This window comes from Crinia signifera, chromosome 11, assembly GCF_055691185.1.
Source record: "Crinia signifera chromosome 11, ASM5569118v1, whole genome shotgun sequence".
Lineage (NCBI taxonomy): Eukaryota > Metazoa > Chordata > Amphibia > Anura > Myobatrachidae > Crinia > Crinia signifera.
In genome coordinates, this window is record NC_139227.1 from 6,788,347 (window position 1) to 6,810,622 (window position 22,276).

The 22,276-nt window shown below is 46.0% G+C and overlaps 1 protein-coding gene across 7 annotated transcripts in view; it reads right to left on the reverse strand.

The window, feature by feature from the left end:
* Nucleotides 1-22,276, reverse strand: part of CHD9 (chromodomain helicase DNA binding protein 9) — a 178,055-nt gene that overhangs the window by 6,478 nt on the left and 149,301 nt on the right. For 5 of the 7 annotated variants that reach the window (XM_083165333.1, XM_083165334.1, XM_083165339.1 and 2 more), the window contains 12 exons: nucleotides 22,145-22,202; nucleotides 20,569-20,611; nucleotides 19,388-19,610; nucleotides 15,972-16,174; nucleotides 14,498-15,358; nucleotides 12,105-12,265; nucleotides 9,067-9,339; nucleotides 7,277-7,442; nucleotides 6,820-6,965; nucleotides 3,802-4,020; nucleotides 3,412-3,540; nucleotides 1,336-1,440 (listed from right to left, as the gene is read on the reverse strand). In XM_083165333.1, coding sequence (XP_083021459.1) covers nucleotides 1,336-1,440; nucleotides 3,412-3,540; nucleotides 3,802-4,020; nucleotides 6,820-6,965; nucleotides 7,277-7,442; nucleotides 9,067-9,339; nucleotides 12,105-12,265; nucleotides 14,498-15,358; nucleotides 15,972-16,174; nucleotides 19,388-19,610; nucleotides 20,569-20,611; nucleotides 22,145-22,202 — 2,587 coding nt within the window. The remainder of the gene's footprint in view (nucleotides 1-1,335; nucleotides 1,441-3,411; nucleotides 3,541-3,801; nucleotides 4,021-6,819; nucleotides 6,966-7,276; nucleotides 7,443-9,066; nucleotides 9,340-12,104; nucleotides 12,266-14,497; nucleotides 15,359-15,971; nucleotides 16,175-19,387; nucleotides 19,611-20,568; nucleotides 20,612-22,144; nucleotides 22,203-22,276) is intronic. The other 2 variants (XM_083165335.1, XM_083165336.1) reach the window with 1 other exon arrangement.

Below are 22,276 nucleotides of genomic sequence, written 5' to 3' on the forward strand. Positions count from 1 at the left end.
CGCCATCGCTATGGCCCTTATTCTGATTGAGTCGGATGGGTCCGAATGCGGACGGCCGATGGTTGGTGTTTGCACATGTGCGGAGGCGTATCTGTCCATGTGCGAACGCCTCGCACGTACGAACACAGCGTGAGTTCCGTGCAGAAAACGATCGTACGGAACCATCTGAGCAGGGGGTGGAGAGGGGCGTGAAGGGCTGTTTGGCCTCATTAACATATGCATACGCCCCGCGTTTCATGAAACCGCTGGGCGTACGTATGGTAATGCGGCCATGACGCACGTGTGGGGGGCGGACATATGACATAGCCGGATGCCAGCTGCCCTCTCATATCCCCATTTTCATTCCGAAAAATGTCTGAGTGGTCTGGAGCAGCAGCATTCGGTGCTGCCTGACCGCTCGGCCCATCATTCGATGGTCGGTGACCATCGAATGATGGGGAAGTTTCCCACAGGTGGAGGAGGTGTTCACATGGAACATCCACTCGCGGTCCGTTCGGTCGGCATCTTACCGCATTCGGACGGTGTGAGTCATCCGTATGGTAGGCGGGGCTAAGAACTCTTGATTCCTGCCCGAAATTTGCATCCCTCCGATTCAACTAGAATAAGGGCCTAAGGCCTGTGCACACGGAGTGATCCATGTTTACCTTCCAAGCGGTCTAAGTAGGTAGCTTACAAAATAGCCCAAAAGTGATCCGTGTGTTTGGTGTTTAGTGGCCTAATGTGTCTCCCCTAATGATACGGCGAGGAACAGAACCACCGCTGTTACTCTAAACATGATAAAGAGGTGGCAGGGCTCTTCCAGCAACTTTTACCACCAACAATGTGCCCATAGCGGTGGTGGCATATGCACGCCGCGCCGCACAAAGCTACAGTAAGTGTGTAACGTCAGCAACGATGCATCTGTATCTACATTACTTCGCGTTATGCGGCTTTCAGAAAGCTTAACGAATACAAGGACTAGAACATTCTCTGTGTCATACGCAGCGCTGAACATTTTGCAGATGGAATACCCTCACAGTCATAAAGATAGGGGTTTAAAGTCCTGGAGAAGTGTGTGGGGGGGGGGGGGGGGGGACACTCATTTTCCTCTGCCACCTAAATCCACCCCTTTACCTCCCCCCATTAAGCAGAGCCAGGAAATGTGGTAGGGTTTTTAGCACCCACCTGCAGACTAATGTTTTTCTGCTAGAATTACTGAGCAGGGCCAAGATGGAAGTTGAATCTGTTTCTCCTCAGCATTAGAAGCGGTGGAACTCCGTCCCCCCCCCCCCCCCCCCCACTTGAAACCCTGCATAAAGCCATTGTAATATAAAGAGTTAAATGATTTGTACTCACCGATCGCTTTACGACGTCTCCCCACTCTGGAGCTACTCCGTACTCTGGATTTTCCTTCAGAAAGCGACACAGGTCTTTCAGAGGAGGAGCAAATGCGCCCCCAACCTAGACAAAAGCAGAGAGTGTTAGTGCGCGCACCGTAGGGTCAGACTGCGCAGGCTGCTCGGATGTGCGGCTACTCGCACTGTACTAATGATCCATGACAGGTTACACTATAGATCCATGAACCTCTGTTGGCAAGGATTGTACTAGAGCAGGCAACCTACCATGAAGTAAGGTGTAAATCCAGCTAACGGTACAAATTTGCACACACATTTCTTGTGGTGAAGGCTACAATTACAGGTTTTGCTGTTTTTTTGCAGGTAGTGAACAGCTTCATTTTGACAATACTATATGCAATTAGGCCAGGACGCATCGTCTCTTCACAATGTAAACGGAAACAGAAACTAACCATTAGATCCATGTCAGTATGAAGTCATACTGGGACAAGATTAGGGATCTTCTGCAGGACAGTAGGAAAACATACAGTCGCTCTACTGGCAGCTTATCGCACACTCGGACATGATCACATTTTCTTTATTTCATTGGAAAAACAAGATTCTGGTTTACGCACCATAAATAAATTCCTCTGAGTCCATCTGGGGATCACAGGCACTGGACCATGATTAATGGGCAGAGGAAAAGGCACTAAAGTAATTGACTGAAACGTCCCATCCCTTATATATACCCTCACCCTCACTCTGCAGGTATCGGACTAGTCAATCCGAAAGGAGAAAAGTTAAGAATAAAAGAGATGGACATAATAAAAATCTATCACCGACATCAGGGAGGGAATTCGGTGATTCCCAGATGGACTCGGAAGAATTGATTCTACAACGAGTAACCCACAATCTGGTTTCCTTTTTCCTCCTATCTGGGAAGAACTGATGGTAGCACTTCCCCAAGAAAGCCGTAAGAGGATTTATACACAGGCAAAGCTGTACACAAAACAGATTGATTGTCAGATCTGGCTGGTTGGAGCAAAAACCTGGTAATATCTGAGTGACAGTTTGGCAGCTTTCCAGCATTTCAAAGCAAATGGTCAACGGTCATCTGCTCTCATCCATCACCAAGACTTTGTTCCAACCAGACAGATCTGACAATCGATCTGTAGATGTAGGATGCCCATTAGTGCCAACAACAAACAATGGGATGTGTCCCTCCAAGGCCAGTAAGTAATCTCTGTAGAGAATTGATCATCATGTACGCAACTTGCTGGGTGCCTGCTAAGAGGGAACCGGAGCTTCCGTAGAGCCAACAGGATCCTGCCCATACATGTAAACTGCTGCTCGGCCACCCAGCCTTGCTCACATACCAAGAAGTGGCTGCCTGTCACAGTTGCAGATTTTGGGTAAATGGCTCCTATTGTAAATTTGTATTAACATCCTTAGTTCCCAGCAGCCCCACGGGTTTCCGGTGACTTAAAACATAACTGGGGAGCTAATGGGGCCTACACACACGTGATTTTCTGCCATTATCTAAGCAATCTAGTCAGATCCTAAAATGACCCTACAGATGGAGCGCGTGTCGGCCAGCCTGCAGGATCGCTCCATCTGTACATCGCTGTGTGTGTAGGGGCCAACGATAGCGGTACGCGACCCCGCGCAGCGCTATTGCCGGTAGAATGAAGAATTAGCAGGGACCATAAACATCGTCATCGCCAATGGTCTCTCACTGGAAAACACTGGCACTGACAGCTTGCTCAGCACTGCACATCGCTGTGCGCATGTGCTGATCAGCGCTGTGTGATAAGTGATTTGAGTGATCTAGCATCGCTATGTGTGTGTGTGTGTGTGTGTGTGTGTGTGTGTGTGTGTGTATGTGTGTGTGTGTATGTGTATGCCCGATAAGGGGAGGGGAGGTTATACAAGGGTGGAAAGTTTCAGTCTATCATTGGTCCCTTTCTCATGTCACCATCAGTGCTTTCCAGATAGAACTTGAAGACTGTACCGTACATCTGTGAAGCTATTTAGCAAAAGTTGTGTGTTTTATTAGTGTTTACTCCGTTTCCTAACTAGTTTGTTCCAAGCTACTTGCCTTCCTGGCATTTCTCTTGTTGATCAACTGTACACGCTCCTCTCCTGTTAGACTGTTCACATCCAGCTTGTTGGGATTCCTGCACCGGTGCCGTTTCTGCTTGGGCCTACCTTCATGAAGCTGCATCCTCTGTGTACACACACAAAATGATTAAAAAGTCATCTTTTACAACAATCTGCAAAGTCGTCAAGTTTGAACAATTAGAATACCCGCTGTATCTCCCCCCATTTGTTTAAAAGACAATGTAGGAAAAGATGAAAATTAAAAAGGAACACAATAAATCCAAACCAAACACAGCCCTTGAGCCCCCCCCCCCCCCCCCCCCCCATGGTCCAGGTTCTATGTTCTAACATATCTACCCATGAAAATACGGCTTTTGGAGACTCTTACAGGGATAAAAGCACCCAGATCTTCTACATAATTGGGGTGTGCTTTAAGCCAGCTCTCTAGATCCTTTCTTTTTGGAGCATCGTCCCCTGCAAGCCTTGTGCCATCCTTTAAGTTAATGACCGATACAGGGCTGTCTGCATCCAATGCCCGCTGGGGACCCAAATGCACCTGAGGGCACATTGCAAGCTGTGGCAAGGAGGGAGAGGAAACTGGGTTGACCTGGAACACAGACAGAACATTAATTAACATACTATTAATTTCAGCAACCACAGAACCAAGTGGCAACATTTTATGGTCCTCTGAATATCTGTACATTTGTAAAGCGCGACCAGTTCTATTGAAGAAAAGCAACATCTATATAAATGTTATTAAGCAACATGGTGTATTGGTGTATATGCTCCCAATACGGCCTAGATTTTTTTTCCCCCTTCTATTTTCTTGAAGCGATCTTGCTTAGCTAAGAACTGTATCATACTCGGAGGGGACTTTAGGTCGTTGTCCTCAAACCTTTCAATGGTAGGTCCACTGGTTCTAGACCCCTACCATCCCTATCTAGAGAAAGTCACGTTACCCTGCTTTATTGAAGTCCCACAGCCTGTGACGGCTTATTACCTCAGCTCCCCAAAAGCTTTTCTCATTGCTGATCATGCTCTTGGTGAATCACTTCCCTTACGCTCTACACCTCAGACATTTCGGTCTTCTTCTTGTCTTCTTCAGTTCTTTGATTGGTCACGAGAACAATGTTATAATTAATATTCTGCCCCGGGACAGTATTTCAAAGTATTTGATCGATGGATCAGGAAGAATATTAAACTCTTCAAGGGCCTCTTCCCTTTAGCCACATTTCCGAGCGTTCCACCCTCCAGGATAGCTTTTTCTCCTAAATGTTTCTACCTATACAGTCAGCTTCATACTTTCTATTCTTCCCAATTTACCTCCTGCCGTAAAACACCGTTTACTTTCTGGAGACCTTTTGCCTCCGCCACATAAAATCCTGTAGGAGCCCCTTGATCTGGCCTGAGAGAAATAGGGTGGAAGACTGGGAAAGCATTACGCAAAAGGTTGTCAAGTCTTCTATACGTGTGAATATTAAACATGGAAACCACATGTCTCACTGGTATCTAGTGCCTTTCATCCTCACCCAAATGCTGGAGGGGTTGCGAAGAGGACCCTGGGTCACATATAATGGTTCTGTCCAATAATCCAGAGACTTTGGTAGTGGTTCCCTGCCTAGCTGCCTCCCTCACTGTTTCTCCCCTATCTCCCCTTCCGATCCATTGGTTAGGAACATTCTCCCTCTGTGGGCGGTATTCAATGAGGCTGATTCGCCATGTTTTTATGGCGAATTTGTGCTGTTTGGCGAATTTTTGACAAAAACGGTGAATCACCCTATTCAATGAGCAGATGGCGAATACATTTCAAGGTTTTTTTCGCCATGATTCACGAGTAGCAATCGCTATCTTTTTATGGAGAAGTGGAAGGTGAACTTTTAAAATAAAGTGTTTTGTTTTTTACATTTGGTGTCAAAAAATCAGGAATTTTATTCTGAGGAGGGGCATGCTATTTTTATTCATGTGCTGTAAGCACATGAATATATATTTAATAAAAAAAATATATATATATATATATATATATTATATATATATATATATATATATTTTTTTTTACACAGCAGCCAGCAGGGGGTGCCGGAGCCGAGCCGCTCATTAGATATTCATATATTCACTGCACCCGATCGTTATCGGGTGTAGTGAATATACCCGGTCCCCTGCTGGCACCCCCGGGAGGCAGCCTGTGCTGCCTGGCACCCGGGGAGCCCACCTCCCCCCCACATACGCTCTGGGGCAGGCAGAGAGACTTCCATCTCCCTGCCTGCCACCGTCCTAAGGCTCCCTGCGGCATCGCCGCAGGAGCACAAATTCACCAGTCAGGGGCAGTGAGCCCCTGACTCGTTGAATACTGGAGCCGTCGAGGCTCCGGAACGTGGCGGGCAGTGGCGAATGTGCAGCGAATCCTAAACAGGATTCACTGCACGTCGCTGGTATTCACATTGAATACCGCCCAATGCCTGTAAGGCACTAGCACACAGCTATCCTAGCGGACAGGAGAGCTGGTACTGTAGCTATGGAGAGCGGACTCCCATCTGGCCTGCAGCTGGTGATAACTATACATCTGGGCGCATCTATAATGCTGCATATATGCAGAGGAAGGCCATACCATAGTGCTGACTGAAGCCCAGAACCCAGGGTCTGCTCGGATGCTCACTTACACGGCTTATAACCTACCAGCCTTCAGTATTGCTGTCAGATCCACATAGTGGAGGTAGAAAACCCACACCCCTAACCATGGCACAGTTCTCTGGCAGTGTATGACTGTACTGTCAGGTACCGGTTTTGGTGGTGAAAAAGAACAGGTCAATTATGAAACGCATGAATGTGGCCTTTGCAGGCGGAAGTGAAGGCCTACATCACTGTGCCGGACCTCACGGAGGAGGTATCAACATCTGAGAGAAATTAGACATTAGCTGCTTGTTCTGAGGACAAAGGTATACTGGAGAGGGAGTCTGGGGCTGCTGGGAAAAAGTTGGTATCATTTGATGCCCAGGTGCTCACCTCTGATTGCTTTACCCAGTGTTCCCTGTGCCCTAGTAGAAAGTACAATATGGCTAGAACAAAGATACAGACTAATATATGTATACACATAGGATAGCGAATACCACATTATATGGTCATAATGATGTTGCATTTACAATATGTCACCAATTCAAAGTAGACAACAAAAAATTCAGAATTGCATTGAATGGTGGGAATTGCGCACTCAGGGCAGGTGTGGTAGGTATGGTGTGGTTTGGACACACCCCAGAATTAGCAGCACCAACCACCGCCCCCTGACAAAAGGTAGAGCGCAATATCCCACGATTTTGAAGAAATTCAGAATGTCACCTAGAATAAAATGTGTAACTATACTAGCAAACATATAGAACAAGCCGCATTTCTCACATTAGCCCTCTAGACTCACGTGATTAAGTGTTTTATTCCTGTTCATAAACAGAACATCGACTCCCTCCACATTCTTCCTTCTACCTCTTCTTTTCTTCACAACCGGTTGCGTGTCTGTCAATACGCCATTCACGTTGTCACTTGAAGGCACCATACTAGATGTACCTAATGAAAGCAATTATTATGTTAATTGCACTTTGGGTTTTCAATGCAATCTAAAATAGTTTCTTACACTTGTCACTATACAAAATATTCCACCCTGGAAATATAAGCCTGGATCCCTCCGTGGTGAACCCTGCAAATATTAATTGCACCTTGAGAAGAAAATGGTCCAAAAGTGACAATCACTATGGAAGTAATTATGGACATACAGTAGTGTGAATACTGGTATTACAATGTGTATTATCTACTAGTCATACATTCTGTTCTCCTTACAACCAATCAGAAGCCTGGATTCTCCCACGCTGTCTAGTTACCTAAAGCTGCGGTGGATTTGGGAAAGTTTACAAGACTAGTCTCTGATGCATTCTGGAGATCTTGTAGTCGAGCCAAATACTGCTGCTGTCCAATTCCTTCCTCACTGTCCAGCGGCCTTTTCTGTGGAATCCCTTGTTTATGAAATGTCAATTTTAAACCACTTTCCTGGAAGGAAATATACCTGTGTTAGTAAACGACAGCATTGCATGTAGCATTTAGCATTACATGAGCAGATAATTATGCGATTTGCTTTAACGGAATCACAAGCGCAAAGCTCCACATCCATCACCAAATATCTGGCGGAAATAAGTTAACTACAAACAATAATATAAAAGAAAGCCAAAACTCTTCCAGCCCCCCCCCCCCCCCCCCCCCCCGAGGCAGGCGTCTATTAGACAAGTAGCGCATTCTCCAGCGACAACATGCTGCTAGTAGGAGCGAGGACAGCCTATCCCAACCACAGCAGATGTTGGGGGACTGGTTGACTGAATGACTATTTGGGTTATTGGTGATATTCTGCATGGGATGTTTAAACTTCTGGAATTCCACCCAAAATATAATATAGAGCAATAATGTCTTATCCCATACCTGGCGTAACCACACGTCCACATTGGCCCCTACGAATGGCTCTATCAATATGTTCAGATTTCAAAATGTATTTATAATGATGATTGAACATCACGTCAGTCACCCATCCAGGTAGTATCATCTATAGCAGGGCTGGGCAACACCGGCACTCCAGATGTTGATGAACTACACATCCCAGGATGCCTTGCATCAGTTTCAGCATGGCCACATAGCAAAACTAATGCAAAGCATCCTGGGATGTGTAGTTCATTAACATCTGGAGGGCCGGTGTTGCCCAGCCCTGATCTATAGATAACACTAAGGTGTTTAAATAGGTCAAGTCAGTGTCCCAAAGTCGGGAGAGGAGATTAGTTCATGCAGACACAATGAGTGCAATCCACGTCCCCCCCCTTGTCTGGATTTCAGCGGTCGGGATTCCGGCATCGGTATTTCATATCAATCCCGAATGACGACATTGTGTCCTATTGGCACAGAGGGGACTTGTCTACTTGAGGCACCAGCGGCATCTGAAGTATCCTGACAGTCCTGTGACCATCAATTCCAGATGAGACCTCCAGCATTTTGGTATCTTTTTCCTATTCCTAATTTCTACCCACCCCTTTAGTGCCTAACCCCCTTCCCACAGGGGTTTAAAGCATCTCTACGCCTCATACTAACCTGCTATTTCCAGTATTCTACCATACATTTTGCCAACCCAGTAACTGAAACATAAAATTATTTTAAAGGAAATGCAAAGCAAGCACCCACTGGATCCCCTTTACCAAGAGAAGAAATATTATGTTATGTAATAAACCTACAGGAAAACTCGTATGCCCAAATGTAACATAGGTCTTTGCAAAGCGTGTGGATGTGCATGCTAAAAATATTCAAAAGCAGCCACAAAAGAAAAAGGAAAAGATAAAAAGAAAATGAAAAAGAAAGAAAAAAAAAGAAAAAAAAAAGATTTTCTTTAAAAGATAAACAAAATGACCAGCAAATTCAAAAAGAGCTGGGCGAGTATTATTTTTGCTTTTCTTTATATTATATATTTGAAAAGTCCAAGCACAATGATCTTAAAATAAGCGAAACCAGTGCAATATCCGCCCCCAAAAAGTGGGAGTGTACATATAGTAAGAGAGAGCAGGCGGCCAATTGGAAGATGAGCATGCTGCACACAGCAACCATGTCCCAGGGCAAAAGAAAACCCAAAAAATAAACATACGTCATTGATTTTCACTGTAAACTCCTTTTCCTGTACATGCTTCTTCACCTTTGACATCTGTGGCAATTGGTTGGGTTCTTCCTTAATGGCAACACAGACAGGCACCTGCGAACTTGGCTCGGTGTATTCCGGGGCTGCCCCGGTGCTATCCAGTAGTTTGGTGGTATAGAAAGATGCCACACTAGTACCATCATAGTTTCTTCGGGCGGTAGGCCATTTTCCTTTCAATACTGCCTGGCAAATACTGTCCAGTCTGTTGATTACTACTCGATCCTGCAGAAAGAAGAAATGCATGTAGTTTACATTGTATGTTGTCGTTTTTATATTATTACACAGTGACATTTTAAAAGTGTGTTATAGTAAAAGACAAATATAATGTACGTAGCCCGCAACAGCCCAACAATACAATAGGGAACACTCGTACAAGAAAAACAGATCGGGATGGATTGGAGTGTTCCCCATATGGACTTCAAGGAAGGGATTTTACAGTGAGTAAAAAATTTAATATCCTGTATCGTCCACCTGGGGAAAACTATGTTAGCCATAACTGAAGGAAACTGGTCCGTAAGGCTGCATGGAAAACTATCTTCCCCCACACCGAAGGTATGAAAACTTCTGCCAAAGCTAGCTTCCCCCACACGAAGGTATGAAAACTTCTGCCAAAGCTAGCTTCCGCCACACCGAAGGTATGAAAACTTCTGCCAAAGCTAGCTTCCGCCACACCGAAGGTATGAAAATTTCTGCCAAAGCTAGCTTCCCCCACACCGAAGGTATGAAAACTTCTGCCAAAGCTAGCTTCCCCCACACCGAAGGTATGAAAACATCTGCCAAAGCTAGCTTCCGCCACACCGAAGGTATGAAATCCTCTGCCAAAGCTAGCTTCCCCCACACCGAAGGTATGAAAACTTCTGCCAAAGCTAGCTTCCCCCACACCGAAGGTATGAAAACTTCTGCCAAAGCTAGCTTCCCCCACACCGAAGGTATGAAAACTTCTCCACCAAGCCCAGAAAGCTGAAAGAGCCCAAAGAGGACTTGGAACAAGAACTCCTGATGATATATATAGGCCTGACAAATGGTGGCTGTGACCCAACCGAGCAATGGTGCCCTTAGAAGCAGGTCAACCCTGATTAATAGCATCAACCATCACTAAAAGTGAATCAGTATGCCGAATGGTGGAGGGAAAAACTATATAGACCCACATCCAAAAGGTAAGTACAACCTTAGAAAGAAAAAGAGGGTTTTGCGAGCAAAACCACCCGGTCTGAATAGAAGACTAATAAAGGCAGTGTCGGAACTTACGAGTGGTTGGCCCAGGTGCAAAACTACAATTTTGGGCCCTCCTCTTCCACTCCAAACCAAGTTCACAATATGCCACATAGCAGTGGGTGGCAGAAGTGGGCCCCTTAGTCTTCAGGGGCCCCGGTGCAATGCACCTGCTGCACCAATGGTTTTCCGCCTCTGAATAAAGGATACGTACAGGACAGCAGCTAATTAAAAAAACATGCACCTTGGATGCAATCCCAAGTAAAAAGACCCCCTTTAGGTTGAGGAAACAAAGTTCCACAGACTCCAGAAGCTTCAACACGAGATCTAAATCCCAAGGAGGTGCATATGGTTGTTGGTAGACTCCTTGCAAGAATTTCTGGACTGACGAAATCGAGGCCAAACTCCTCAAAAAGAGGGAAGAAAAATGGAGACCCTGAGATAAGCCATCTTTAAGGAAGAGTTTGAATGTGAAAAGAGGAGCGCCGATTGGTATGTAATGAATAACATAAAGGTTAAAATAAAAATAAAATAACAAAAAAAGAGATGGAAATGGACCCCTGTAGAGAAAAAAAGGGGTTAATAAGCCAAGTTTACTGCTTTGTGTAAGGGTGGGGAGTCCACGGAGATGGGACGACCACTACAATAACCCTACCCTGGGGTGCCGGGCAGTGAGGTGCTTGGCAGTGCAGCAGCTAGATAAATGGTCATGCTCGCTGATGTCCATTCCTGGCACTGAAACCGTAAGTGCCGGACGGTTGGTGGCTTCTGTTGTTATTCGGCACGTAGTCTGTCTGGGGCAGATAATCTACAGGCGGCTTCTGTTGAATGGTGTATGGGCCTGAATCATATCACATACTACAGAGAACCCCTTAGCTCAAGAGCCATGCTGTCAAAGCCATCGTACGGGTGTAAATAGGGACCCTGTCAAAGCAAGTCTGGACAAAGAGGACGATTTATTGGCTCCGTGGCCAAAATTTTTTTGGAGAAGATAGCACCACCATCGACAAGGAAAGTCTGGTGCAATGAGAATGACCAGTAGGCTTTCTTGCCAAACTCGTTGAAGCACCCTGGGTATTACAGTACAGTATGCTCAGAGGCCTCCACCTGGGCTGCGTGAGGGTCTCTGGTATTGCACCAGACTGAGTACAGATATAGTTATTGTGATTATATGACCACAAAGGTCTAAACCCAGTGGATTTGATCCTTGTATCTTGCCTACAGTACTAAGCAGTGGGATGAGACCCCGTTCTACAGCAGCATCTTTATTCCCACCACATTGTCCCACCCTCTTTGTTAAAAGGAGGGGGTGGTTGGGGCAACTGTGGGAATGCGAGAAACCCAGGGATTGATGTTCCTGCAGCCAAGAGCGCAGCTCGCTGAAGGGTGGGACCAGGCCCCACTCGCCGGCAGCTCTCATGTAGCAGACTGATGGGGGCTAACTGTCAGACTGCTGTAGAGCCTGGGAAAGTGAAAGTAAAAAAAGAAAACGCTGGAGCTCCAGAGTGAGTGTGTGTGTGTGTGTGTGTGTGTGGGGGGGGGGGTTAGAGGGGGAGGTGCCAGTTACACTTATACCCCATGGTTAAGACTCCCAGCACACCCTATGGTTGAAAGAGAAAGAATTAAATCACTAACCACAGATATATTTACCCTTTACAGCAGTAACTTAAGAACTATACTGGGTAACTTTGGACCAGTGTATCAGAACACAATATGCCACATTACCTTGTTTCCCTGAAACAATTCTACACCTGAAAATAACACACGGTAGTCACCTTTGGCCAATGGGCAGCAGCAAACAGATATCCCCCTTGTACAAGGTAGTTGGAGTTAGGGGTTCCATTGTCTAGCTGGAAGCTGTCCTGAGTTTCGTCCTGTATGGTACTCATGGAGGCCACACTCTCTTCATCATAGGCCTTTACATGCGGCACTCTTTCTGCCAGGGGAAAATAAAAACAGCATTGCTAAATAATGAGACCAAAACACCTCAAAGTTGCATCATGTCCTTTACCTCATCTACAGTATTTTATACACTGACATCAATGCCTGAAGAATAATCACAAAAGGTGCAGACACCACAAATGACCACAGGGATAATATACACAAGGAGGCGGAGCATATGACTATCACTTAGTAACGCAGCAATCTCCTTCCACCTTTGGCCCTGTAACAGTGGCCCAATTAAACCACCATCACATCTCAGCAGCCCCAAAGACCAATATTCTGGTGCCTTTGAAGTTAAATGTACAATATAAAGCATACAGCATATAACGGATTGAGAAAGTCATTTTATTCCTCTTATACTCAATATTTATTTTGAAAGCCGCTGCGCTGGTCCCACTCATGCATATGTAATGAGCAGGACCAGTGTGCATTGAATAGGGTGAATCAGACTTTCATTAAAAAAGATTCACCGTAGAGAAAAACGCCCGATTCACCGGGAAAAAACGGTGAATCGGGGGGTGCCGGACGGCTCTCCGACAGTCGGAATCCCGACTGCTCCCTCGTGGGGGTCCACGACCCCCATAGAGGGAGAATAAAATGCCCGCAAGGGGCTTCATTGCGCTCCCCGCGCTGTGCAGTCGGGATTCCGATGTCTGAGTAATGACTGACGGAATCCCGACTGTCGGGTAAATATACCACATCCGAATCGGGAGCATTGAATACTGCCCTAGGTTGACACTAGAATGACGACATGATTCAACATGTCAACATACTCAGATTGTAGACATGTCTACAATGCAGACGCTTAGGGGTAGAGTTAGGCTACGGGGGAGGTTATAGTTAAACACAAGGGGGAAGGTAAGGGTCAAGGCTGCTGCTCTCCCAGATATTGGCACCAGAACAGATGGTCACATGACCCATACGAGAGACTGCTGGTCACCAGGGATGTTACCTTCAGTCTATCATTTTCTTTTCTTTATTATTACCAGTTTCTTATATAGCGCACCCATATAGCCAGTATTTACCCTGCACAGAAACAAAACTCCCCCAAATCTAATTCTCGCTGCACATTTTACATCTGCCCCCTTGCAGTGCACATGGTTTTGTCCAGCTAATAAGGCCCAGTGTTTCACAGCTCACAAGGCATGCGTGAGATCTCTCTACATGAACGGAGACCACTAATCCCCAATAACAGCATCTACCCCATAGTGTGATGCTAGAGTCAACAGAGTAATACAACTAGAATAAGACAACTCTCTAGACCAGTGGTTCTCAAACTCAAGTCTTCAGCACCCCACACAGTTCACATTTTCCAGGTCACCCGACACTGTATCACCAACTGTCTGCAGGTGACCTGAAACCATGAACTATGCGGGGTCCTGAAGTCTGAGAATCTGGGCGAAGCATAACTACAACAAAGGAAATAACTTTATTCTATTTCAGCAAAAACATTCATCTCTTTCTTTTTCCCAAGCAATATACGGTATGCGCGCGCCTCACTACACAGTACGCGCACGCCTCACCACACACTATGCGCACGCCTCACCACACACTATGCGCACGCCTCACTACACAGTACGCGCACGCCTCGCTACACAGTACGCGCACGCCTCGCTACACAGTACGCGCACGCCTCGCTACACAGTACGCGCACGCCTCGCTACACAGTACGCGCACGCCTCACTACACAGTACGCGCACGCCTCACTACACAGTACGCGCACGCCTCACTACACAGTACGCGCACGCCTCACTACACAGTACGCGCACGCCTCACTACACAGTACGCGCACGCCTCGCTACACAGTACGCGCACGCCTCGCTACACAGTACGCGCACGCCTCGCTACACAGTACGCGCACGCCTCACTACACAGTACGCGCACGCCTCACTACACAGTACGTGCACGCCTCACCACACAGTACGCGCACGCCTCACCACACAGTATGCGCACGCCTCACCACACAGTATGCGCACGCCTCACCACACAGTATGCGCACGCCTCACCACACAGTATGCGCACGCCTCACCACACAGTATGCGCACGCCTCACCACACAGTATGCGCACGCCTCACCACACAGTATGCGCACGCCTCATTACACACTATGCGCACGCCTCACTACACAGTATGCGCACGCCTCACTACACAACTATCCAGATTTATATGCAACTTGTTACTAATAGTGGTGATCATTAAATGTAATTAAGGATTGTTATACATACCACATTTTTGCACATCTCCATCACTGTCACTGTCCTCGGATGAAGAGGAGGATGATGAGGAGGAAGAGGAAGACGATGAGGAGGATGAACATGAAGAGGAAGAAGAGGAGGAAGAGCTGGATCCCGAACGTGAGCAAGAGGAGGAGGAGGAAGATGAGGAAGAGGAAGATCTTGATGAACAAGACGATCGGTTTGAGTCGGACTCAGAGTCTGAACTGGAGGCGGAGCCTCGCTTGCTGACTCTCTGTTTCTTGGAAGTTAGATTAGGGGTCAGCGGCTCAGTCCTTGCTGCTACCATGCGCCTGTTCGCCTCAGACTTAACGGATGACTTGTGTTCTCCAATGTGAGCCGATGGGCCATTGAGGAGACTTATTTCCTCTACTTTCATTTTTGCGGATTCTTCCTTGGGAGAAGTCTCATCCTTTACAGCATCATCTCTAACTTTGGCCTCATCATTCGGGCTCCCTTTTATATCCTGTGTCCTTGATTGAGGAGTAAGAGGAGATACTGACAATAGCAGCTGGTGCGATTGGGATATAAGTGGGGTAGAGGAGGTCCCTTTATTCTGGTTATAATTCCTTTGAGACGCCATAAAGGAAAGTTCCGGATCCCGCAGAATGTTATAGTCTGTTCTGCTGACGCCATGTTTAGCAGCTCCAATCAGCAGATCCCGATCATGATTGCCACATTCCCACCATACCGGTAAATCAGGGTTAGGCTGGCAAAGCTTTAAGCGCTCAAACAGCTGTGGGTGGCGGATGGCCTGTTCGCGCACTTTCCTCAGAAGCTCAATCCGGTACAGCGTCCTGGAGGCTCGCTCTTCTGTGATTGGCTGGATAGAGATGGGTGACTCCGCTAAGTCTAAAAAGATAAAATACTGAATCGTCAATCGTTAATACCATGAAAGCCAAGTCATTCAGCCATAATGTGTAACATGTATGGCAGCAACTCACTGACAGCCTCATTTTGAAGATGGGATTTGGATCTACAAACAAACTGGTTTTTATTTGCTCCTTTTAGATGTACAAGTGGTACTGTTGACCTTAAAGGGTATTTTCATTTTTGGAGACTGTCCTCTTTTCTTGATCTGCTCCCCCAACATGGGAGGTAAGGCTCCTCTTATTAGATGGAGCTGTAATAAGCACCCAGATCACATTTAAAATCGTTTAAAAATGGTATAGAGGTGTTCTCATACACTAATGCCGCAGCTGCGCCAAACATCCCTTCTTGATGCGCCAGGCTGTCAATCTGAGAGCGCGGGATTACCCGGCTGTCAATCTGAGAGCGCGGGATTACCCGGCTGTCAATCTGAGAGCGAAAAATTTAATCATTAAAGGAAAGCCACATGTAGTGAGTGTTTCAGACAATGACGTTTGTAAAGGTATAGTGTAGTAATAATCAAACATTGAAATATAAACGTGACTGAGGAACGGTTTGTCCAATGATTTGGAGTATATTTCCAATTCGCACACACCTTGTTTGGAAGGCAGCCGGCACACTCTCCGGCACATCGCTATAAAGGCATAAAGGTACTTCTCCAGACTCTCGTCCGTTTTCTTGTGTAGTCTTGCCATCGCTCGAAACTTGGTCCAATCAAACTGACCTCTTCCCGGATCAAATACTACTCCGAATGTGGAGACTACTCTGTAAAAGTCAGCTTCTTCCCTTCGGGTCCACCTACAGCCAGGGGAGACAGAAATACAGAATAAACGTACATATACAGTGTATGGCCTCGTTCAGATTTGTAGGCGAATCCCTATGTTTTATGTACAAATCTGATGCTACAGTATGTTGCCTGAGCCTAGCAATATCTCTTGCCCCTCTTAACTGCAACATGGCTGACATGCTACGGCGTTCGTGGGGCAATAACTACCACTGTTGTTAAATACAAGGGGGTGTCCCTAACTGTGCTGAGGGCCGGGTCTGCATTGTTGGACACAGACATCCCAGACCCGGCTGCCTGGATCCTACAGATGCAGTCAGCTTCGGCTTGTTCTGCTAGTATCATGAGACACGACCGTCAATCAATCAAGAAGTTAATCCGATGTTGTGTCCTTCTTCCTCCGAGACAGCCGATGTATGCCTGAGGGACATAGCTCCTATATACGCCTCCTGCCGCATTTGCATTATATTTGTATAGAATTGCATGGTTGCTTGCCTGAGGCTATGCAATGTCATATATATCAGAATCACGCCTATAGATATAGGCAATAAAGAACTCCACATACAGGGAGAGGGGTATTTCCCACACGTACAGGGAGAGGGGTATTTCCCACACGTACAGGGAGAGGGGTATTTCCCACACGTACAGGGGAGAGGGGTATTTCCCACACGTACAGGGGAGAGGGGTATTTCCCACACGTACAGGGGAGAGGGGTATTTCCCACACGTACAGGGAGAGGGGTATTTCCCACACGTACAGGGGAGAGGGGTATTTCCCACACGTACAGGGGAGAGGGGTATTTCCCACACGTACAGGGGAGAGGGGTATTTTCCACACGTACAGAGAGAGGGGTATTTTCCACACATACAGGGAGAGGGGTATTTTCCACACATACAGGGAGAGGGTTATTTTCCACACATACAGGGAGAGGGGTATTTTCCACACATACAGGGAGAGGGGTATTTCCCACACATACAGGGAGAGGGGTATTTCCACACATACAGGGAGAGGGGTATTTTCCACACATACAGGGAGAGGGGTATTTTCCACACATACAGGGAGAGGGGTATTTTCCACACATACAGGGAGAGGGGTATTTCCCACACATACAGGGAGAGGGGTATTTCCCACACGTACAGGGAGAGGGGTATTTCCCACACATACAGGGAGAGGGGTATTTCCCACACGTACAGGGGAGAGGGGTATTTCCCACACGTACAGGGAGAGGGGTATTTCCCACACATACAGGGAGAGGGGTATTTCCCACACGTACAGGGAGAGGGGTATTTCCCACACATACAGGGAGAGGGGTATTTTCCACACATACAGGGAGAGGGGTATTTCCCACACATACAGGGAGAGGGGTATTTCCCACACGTACAGAGAGAGGGGTATTTCCCACACATACAGGGAGAGGGGTATTTCCCACACATACAGGGAGAGGGGTATTTCCCACACGTACAGGGGAGAGGGGTATCTCCCACACATACAGGGAGAGGGGTATTTCCCACACGTACAGGGAGAGGGGTATCTCCCACACATACAGGGGGAGGGGTATTTCCCACACATACAGGGAGAGGGGTATTTCCCACACATACAGGGAGAGGGGTATTTCCCACACATACAGGGAGAGGGGTATTTCCCACACGTACAGGGGAGAGGGGTATTTTCCACACATACAGGGAGAGGGGTATTTTCCACACATACAGGGAGAGGGGTATTTCCCACACATACAGGGAGAGGGGTATTTCCCACACGTACAGAGAGAGGGGTATTTCCCACACATACAGGGAGAGGGGTATTTCCCACACGTACAGGGGAGAGGGGTATTTTCCACACATACAGGGAGAGGGGTATTACCCACACATACAGGGAGAGGGGTATTTCCCACACATACAGGGAGAGGGGTATTTCCCACACATACAGGGAGAGGGGTATTTCCCACACATACAGGGAGAGGGGTATTTCCCACACATACAGGGAGAGGGGTATTTCCCACACGTACAGAGAGAGGGGTATTTCCCACACATACAGGGAGAGGGGTATTTCCCACACATACAGGGGAGAGGGGTATTTCCCACACGTACAGGGGAGAGGGGTATTTCCCACACGTACAGGGAGAGGGGTATTTTCCACACATACAGGGAGAGGGGTATTTTCCACACATACAGGGAGAGGGGTATTTTCCACACATACATAGTTACAGGGAGAGGGGTATTTCCCACACGTACAGAGAGAGGGGTATTTTCCACACATACAGGGAGAGGGGTATTTTCCACACATACAGGGAGAGGGGTATTTCCCACACGTACAGAGAGAGGGGTATTTCCCACACATACATGGAGAGGGGTATTTCCCACACGTACAGGGGAGAGGGGTATTTTCCACACATACAGGGAGAGGGGTATTTTCCACACATACAGGGAGAGGGGTATTACCCACACATACAGGGAGAGGGGTATTTTCCACACATACAGGGAGAGGGGTATTTCCCACACATACAGGGAGAGGGGTATTTTCCACACATACAGGGAGAGGGGTATTTTCCACACATACAGGGAGAGGGGTATTTTCCACACATACAGTGATATGGGTGGGGTAGATTCTGTCTATTGAAACAGCCACATTCTCTATCACTCTCACACTATCTTTTTCGTTCCTTCCCACTCGCTAAATGATCACAATGCAGAGTCCGTGATACAACCAATTGCAGAGAATTAAATATTCTCAATCAATCAATTTGAAGATCTAATATTGAGATTAATTGGCAAGAACAGTATAGACCAAGTACAAAAAACCCAAATAGATTACTTTATAACTGTGAAGCATCTAAGTAATCTGAATAAATAAATCTAAATCAAGTACATTTTGATGAGTTATATTGTCTTACAGTTCAGTGGTTACTTATTTCATTTTCTAACACTGTAATGCAGTATGGGGGGTGGGGGGGGTAACGACCTTTCCCTGTGCTCACTAGAACATAGAATAGTAGAAGTGACTAGGCAAATGCACGGACCCCACATTCTGCCCCATACTACACAGATCTCCCCATGCACTACCTGTATATGATAGCTGACTGAGACCAATTCTACTACAGAATATGGGCCGACTCCCACACTGATCAGAAACATTTCCATATAAAATAACCAATAGTAATAACTGAATATTACATTATAAATATATATATTTTTTAATAAATAATAACTTAGAAGACATCTCGCACACACCTTTGCTGCCTTTCAATTTTTGCAGCCACTTTTGGATTGAGAGAAGCCTCTTCGTAAGGTGCTTGTTGTGCTACAGTTGCGTGAATGGGAAACATGGGTGGGATTTGCTGAATCTGACGAAACTTGGAAGTGCGCTGGAATGCAGTTATAAGCCTCCGTAAGCGGGTGGTCAGGGTGGACTGCATGGGCCAGTAGCCTTTGTCTCCCTCCTGCCCCTGTCCGTCTATGCAGAAATAAGAGAGACAGACGAGGAAATCACTTCAAGGACCTTTTACAAAACTTCCAGTCGCCATTATTTTTTTCTGAAAATGATCCATATTTTTCATCTCAATCATTTAATATATTAATACTTTAATAGTTACTATAATTGTGTCTCGTCCATACATATTGCTGGACACCGATTTCCTGGGATGATGCTGATGTCTGTGGATTGTCTACCTAGATACCATTCTGTGGTATCCAATAGCAGATGTAACGCAAGCCTGTCGACGGGTGTGCGTCCACAGAAATATTGCGTCAGCTATTCAATACAGTCGATGTCTGATATATCTACAAATATATTGGCACATCTGGTTATATATACAGGACTTGCTGCAGAGACCACTGGTAACTGGCATAGCCCCAGGGCAGGCACATTTAAAAGCGTACCCAACGTCAGACATAGCACACTTGGTGGTACACTGGTAAGGGTGTATGCACTTAGCGATCATTGAGCCGAGTCTGCTAGGTGTGTACCCAGATTTTGGGTCACTGGCAAGGACAAAAGTCCACTTAGAACTATCCTCAATGCTGCAAGGCTCTCCTTCCTTTCTAAACTTACCACGCCACCACTCCTGCCTACTGAATATGTTCCCCCACTCTCTACCCATGCTGCTGCTTTTCTCTGGCATTCCCTACCTCTCCCCATCAGACTCCACGCCTCTCCACAAAATCCAAACGGGATCGGTAGCTATCCAATAGTGTTTGGAGTGTAAGTGCTTTGTAAAAAACAACAACCAACCATAAGGACAGCTCAAGCTGACTCCCCAGGTTCAGACGCACTCGCAGGACCGTGAGGCCACTGTAACTCTGCCTTTTAATCTGTCACTGAACATATTTTAATCCATGTTTTGCAAAACTGCTATAGATCAAATACGCTTGGCAAATAGCTCATTGTAATAGCCAGGATACACGTTTCTTACCTCCATCTGCTATAACTAGATCACCGGGAGACGAGGCATCATCCTACAGGAGTGAGAAAAAAAACATTTACTGTAAAAGCAAGTAATAGCCACACCCTTGTACCCCATACCACTTCAGAGGAGCCACACCCTTGTACCCCATACCACTTCAGAGGAGCCACACCCTTGTACCCCCATACCACTTCAGAGGAGCCACACCCTTGTACCCCCATACCACTTCAGAGGAGCCACACCCTTGTACCCCCATACCACTTCAGAGGAGTCACACCCTTGTACCCCCATACCACTTCAGAGGAGCCACACCCTTGTACCCCCATACCACTTCAGAGTAGCCACACCCTTGTTACCCATACCACTTCAGAGTAGGACGAATACAAGAGCAGTCATCCATCACTCCTCAAATGTAAGATCAAACTAGAATGCAGAATGCTAATGAAACAAAGTATAACCCAGACTAATGCATTCATCGTATGCATTAGTCTGTATGGTAGGTTAATTGGCTCCCAACAAATTAACCCTAGACTGTCTGTGTGCGTGTACATGTGGTCGGGAATATAGATTGTAAGCTCCACTGGGGCAGGGACTGCTGCAAATGATCAAATATTCTCTGTACAGCGCTGCGGAATATGTGTGCGCTATATTAGAAAATGTTAATAAATAAATAGAATACAACTAGGCATTAGTCTGTTTTGTTTATACTGTATTTGATGACGGCTCCAGTAAGAGCAAAAACTGGAAAAGTGCAATTTTATTTAAAAATGTTATATTGTGTGATTTAAAAAAAAAAAAAAATAATAAAAAATATTTTTTATGTACATACACACTAATATATATATATATATATATATATATATATATATATATATATATATATATATATATATATATATATATATATATATATATATATATATATATATATACAAAGCAAGGTCCCAGGAGATCCAAGAACAGACACGGCACTGCAGCTTCTGATGAAAACAATACTTTGTTTATTTGCCTCGACGGGCCGTTTCGGGGCATACACCCCTTTCTCAGGAGAATGCTCAGGAGAAAGGGGTGTATGCCCCGAAACGGCCCGTCGAGGCAAATAAACAAAGTATTGTTTTCATCAGAAGCTGCAGTGCCGTGTCTGTTCTTGGATCTCCTGGGACCTTGCTTTGTATGTATTTCTACAAAGGCACGCAGCCTACGTTGTATCATTGGTGATAGTGCCGGTCCAGTTGGATATATATATATATATATATATATATATATATATATAATGTGTGTGTGTGTGTAAAGACACAGCGGTCCGGTATTTACTGAGGTTTCAAAGAAGGGTGTTTTTTTTTTACCAAGGTGCTTACGTTTTTGAAGGCTTTGAAACGTCGGTAAATACCGGAGTGCTGTGTCTGAGTGCCGCCGTCTCCCCCACACCGCATGTAAAGGCTGCGTTCTGCTGCTTAAATACTTGATTATTACTACTTCAAACTGTCATATGGAGTGTCATCACAGGAACTACATATATATTATAAGCAATTCTTTATATTTAATTTTCACTATAAACAACTTCCATAGAACATCCCAACTTTACCTCCATATCGTCTTTAAATAAGGCAGGTGCAGGTTTGTATTCAGGATCTTCAACATCACTATGACAAATGAAAGTAGCACCGTATTAGTTATTATCAGGTAGTTTAATAGAGCTGAAATTCCATATGCCAGC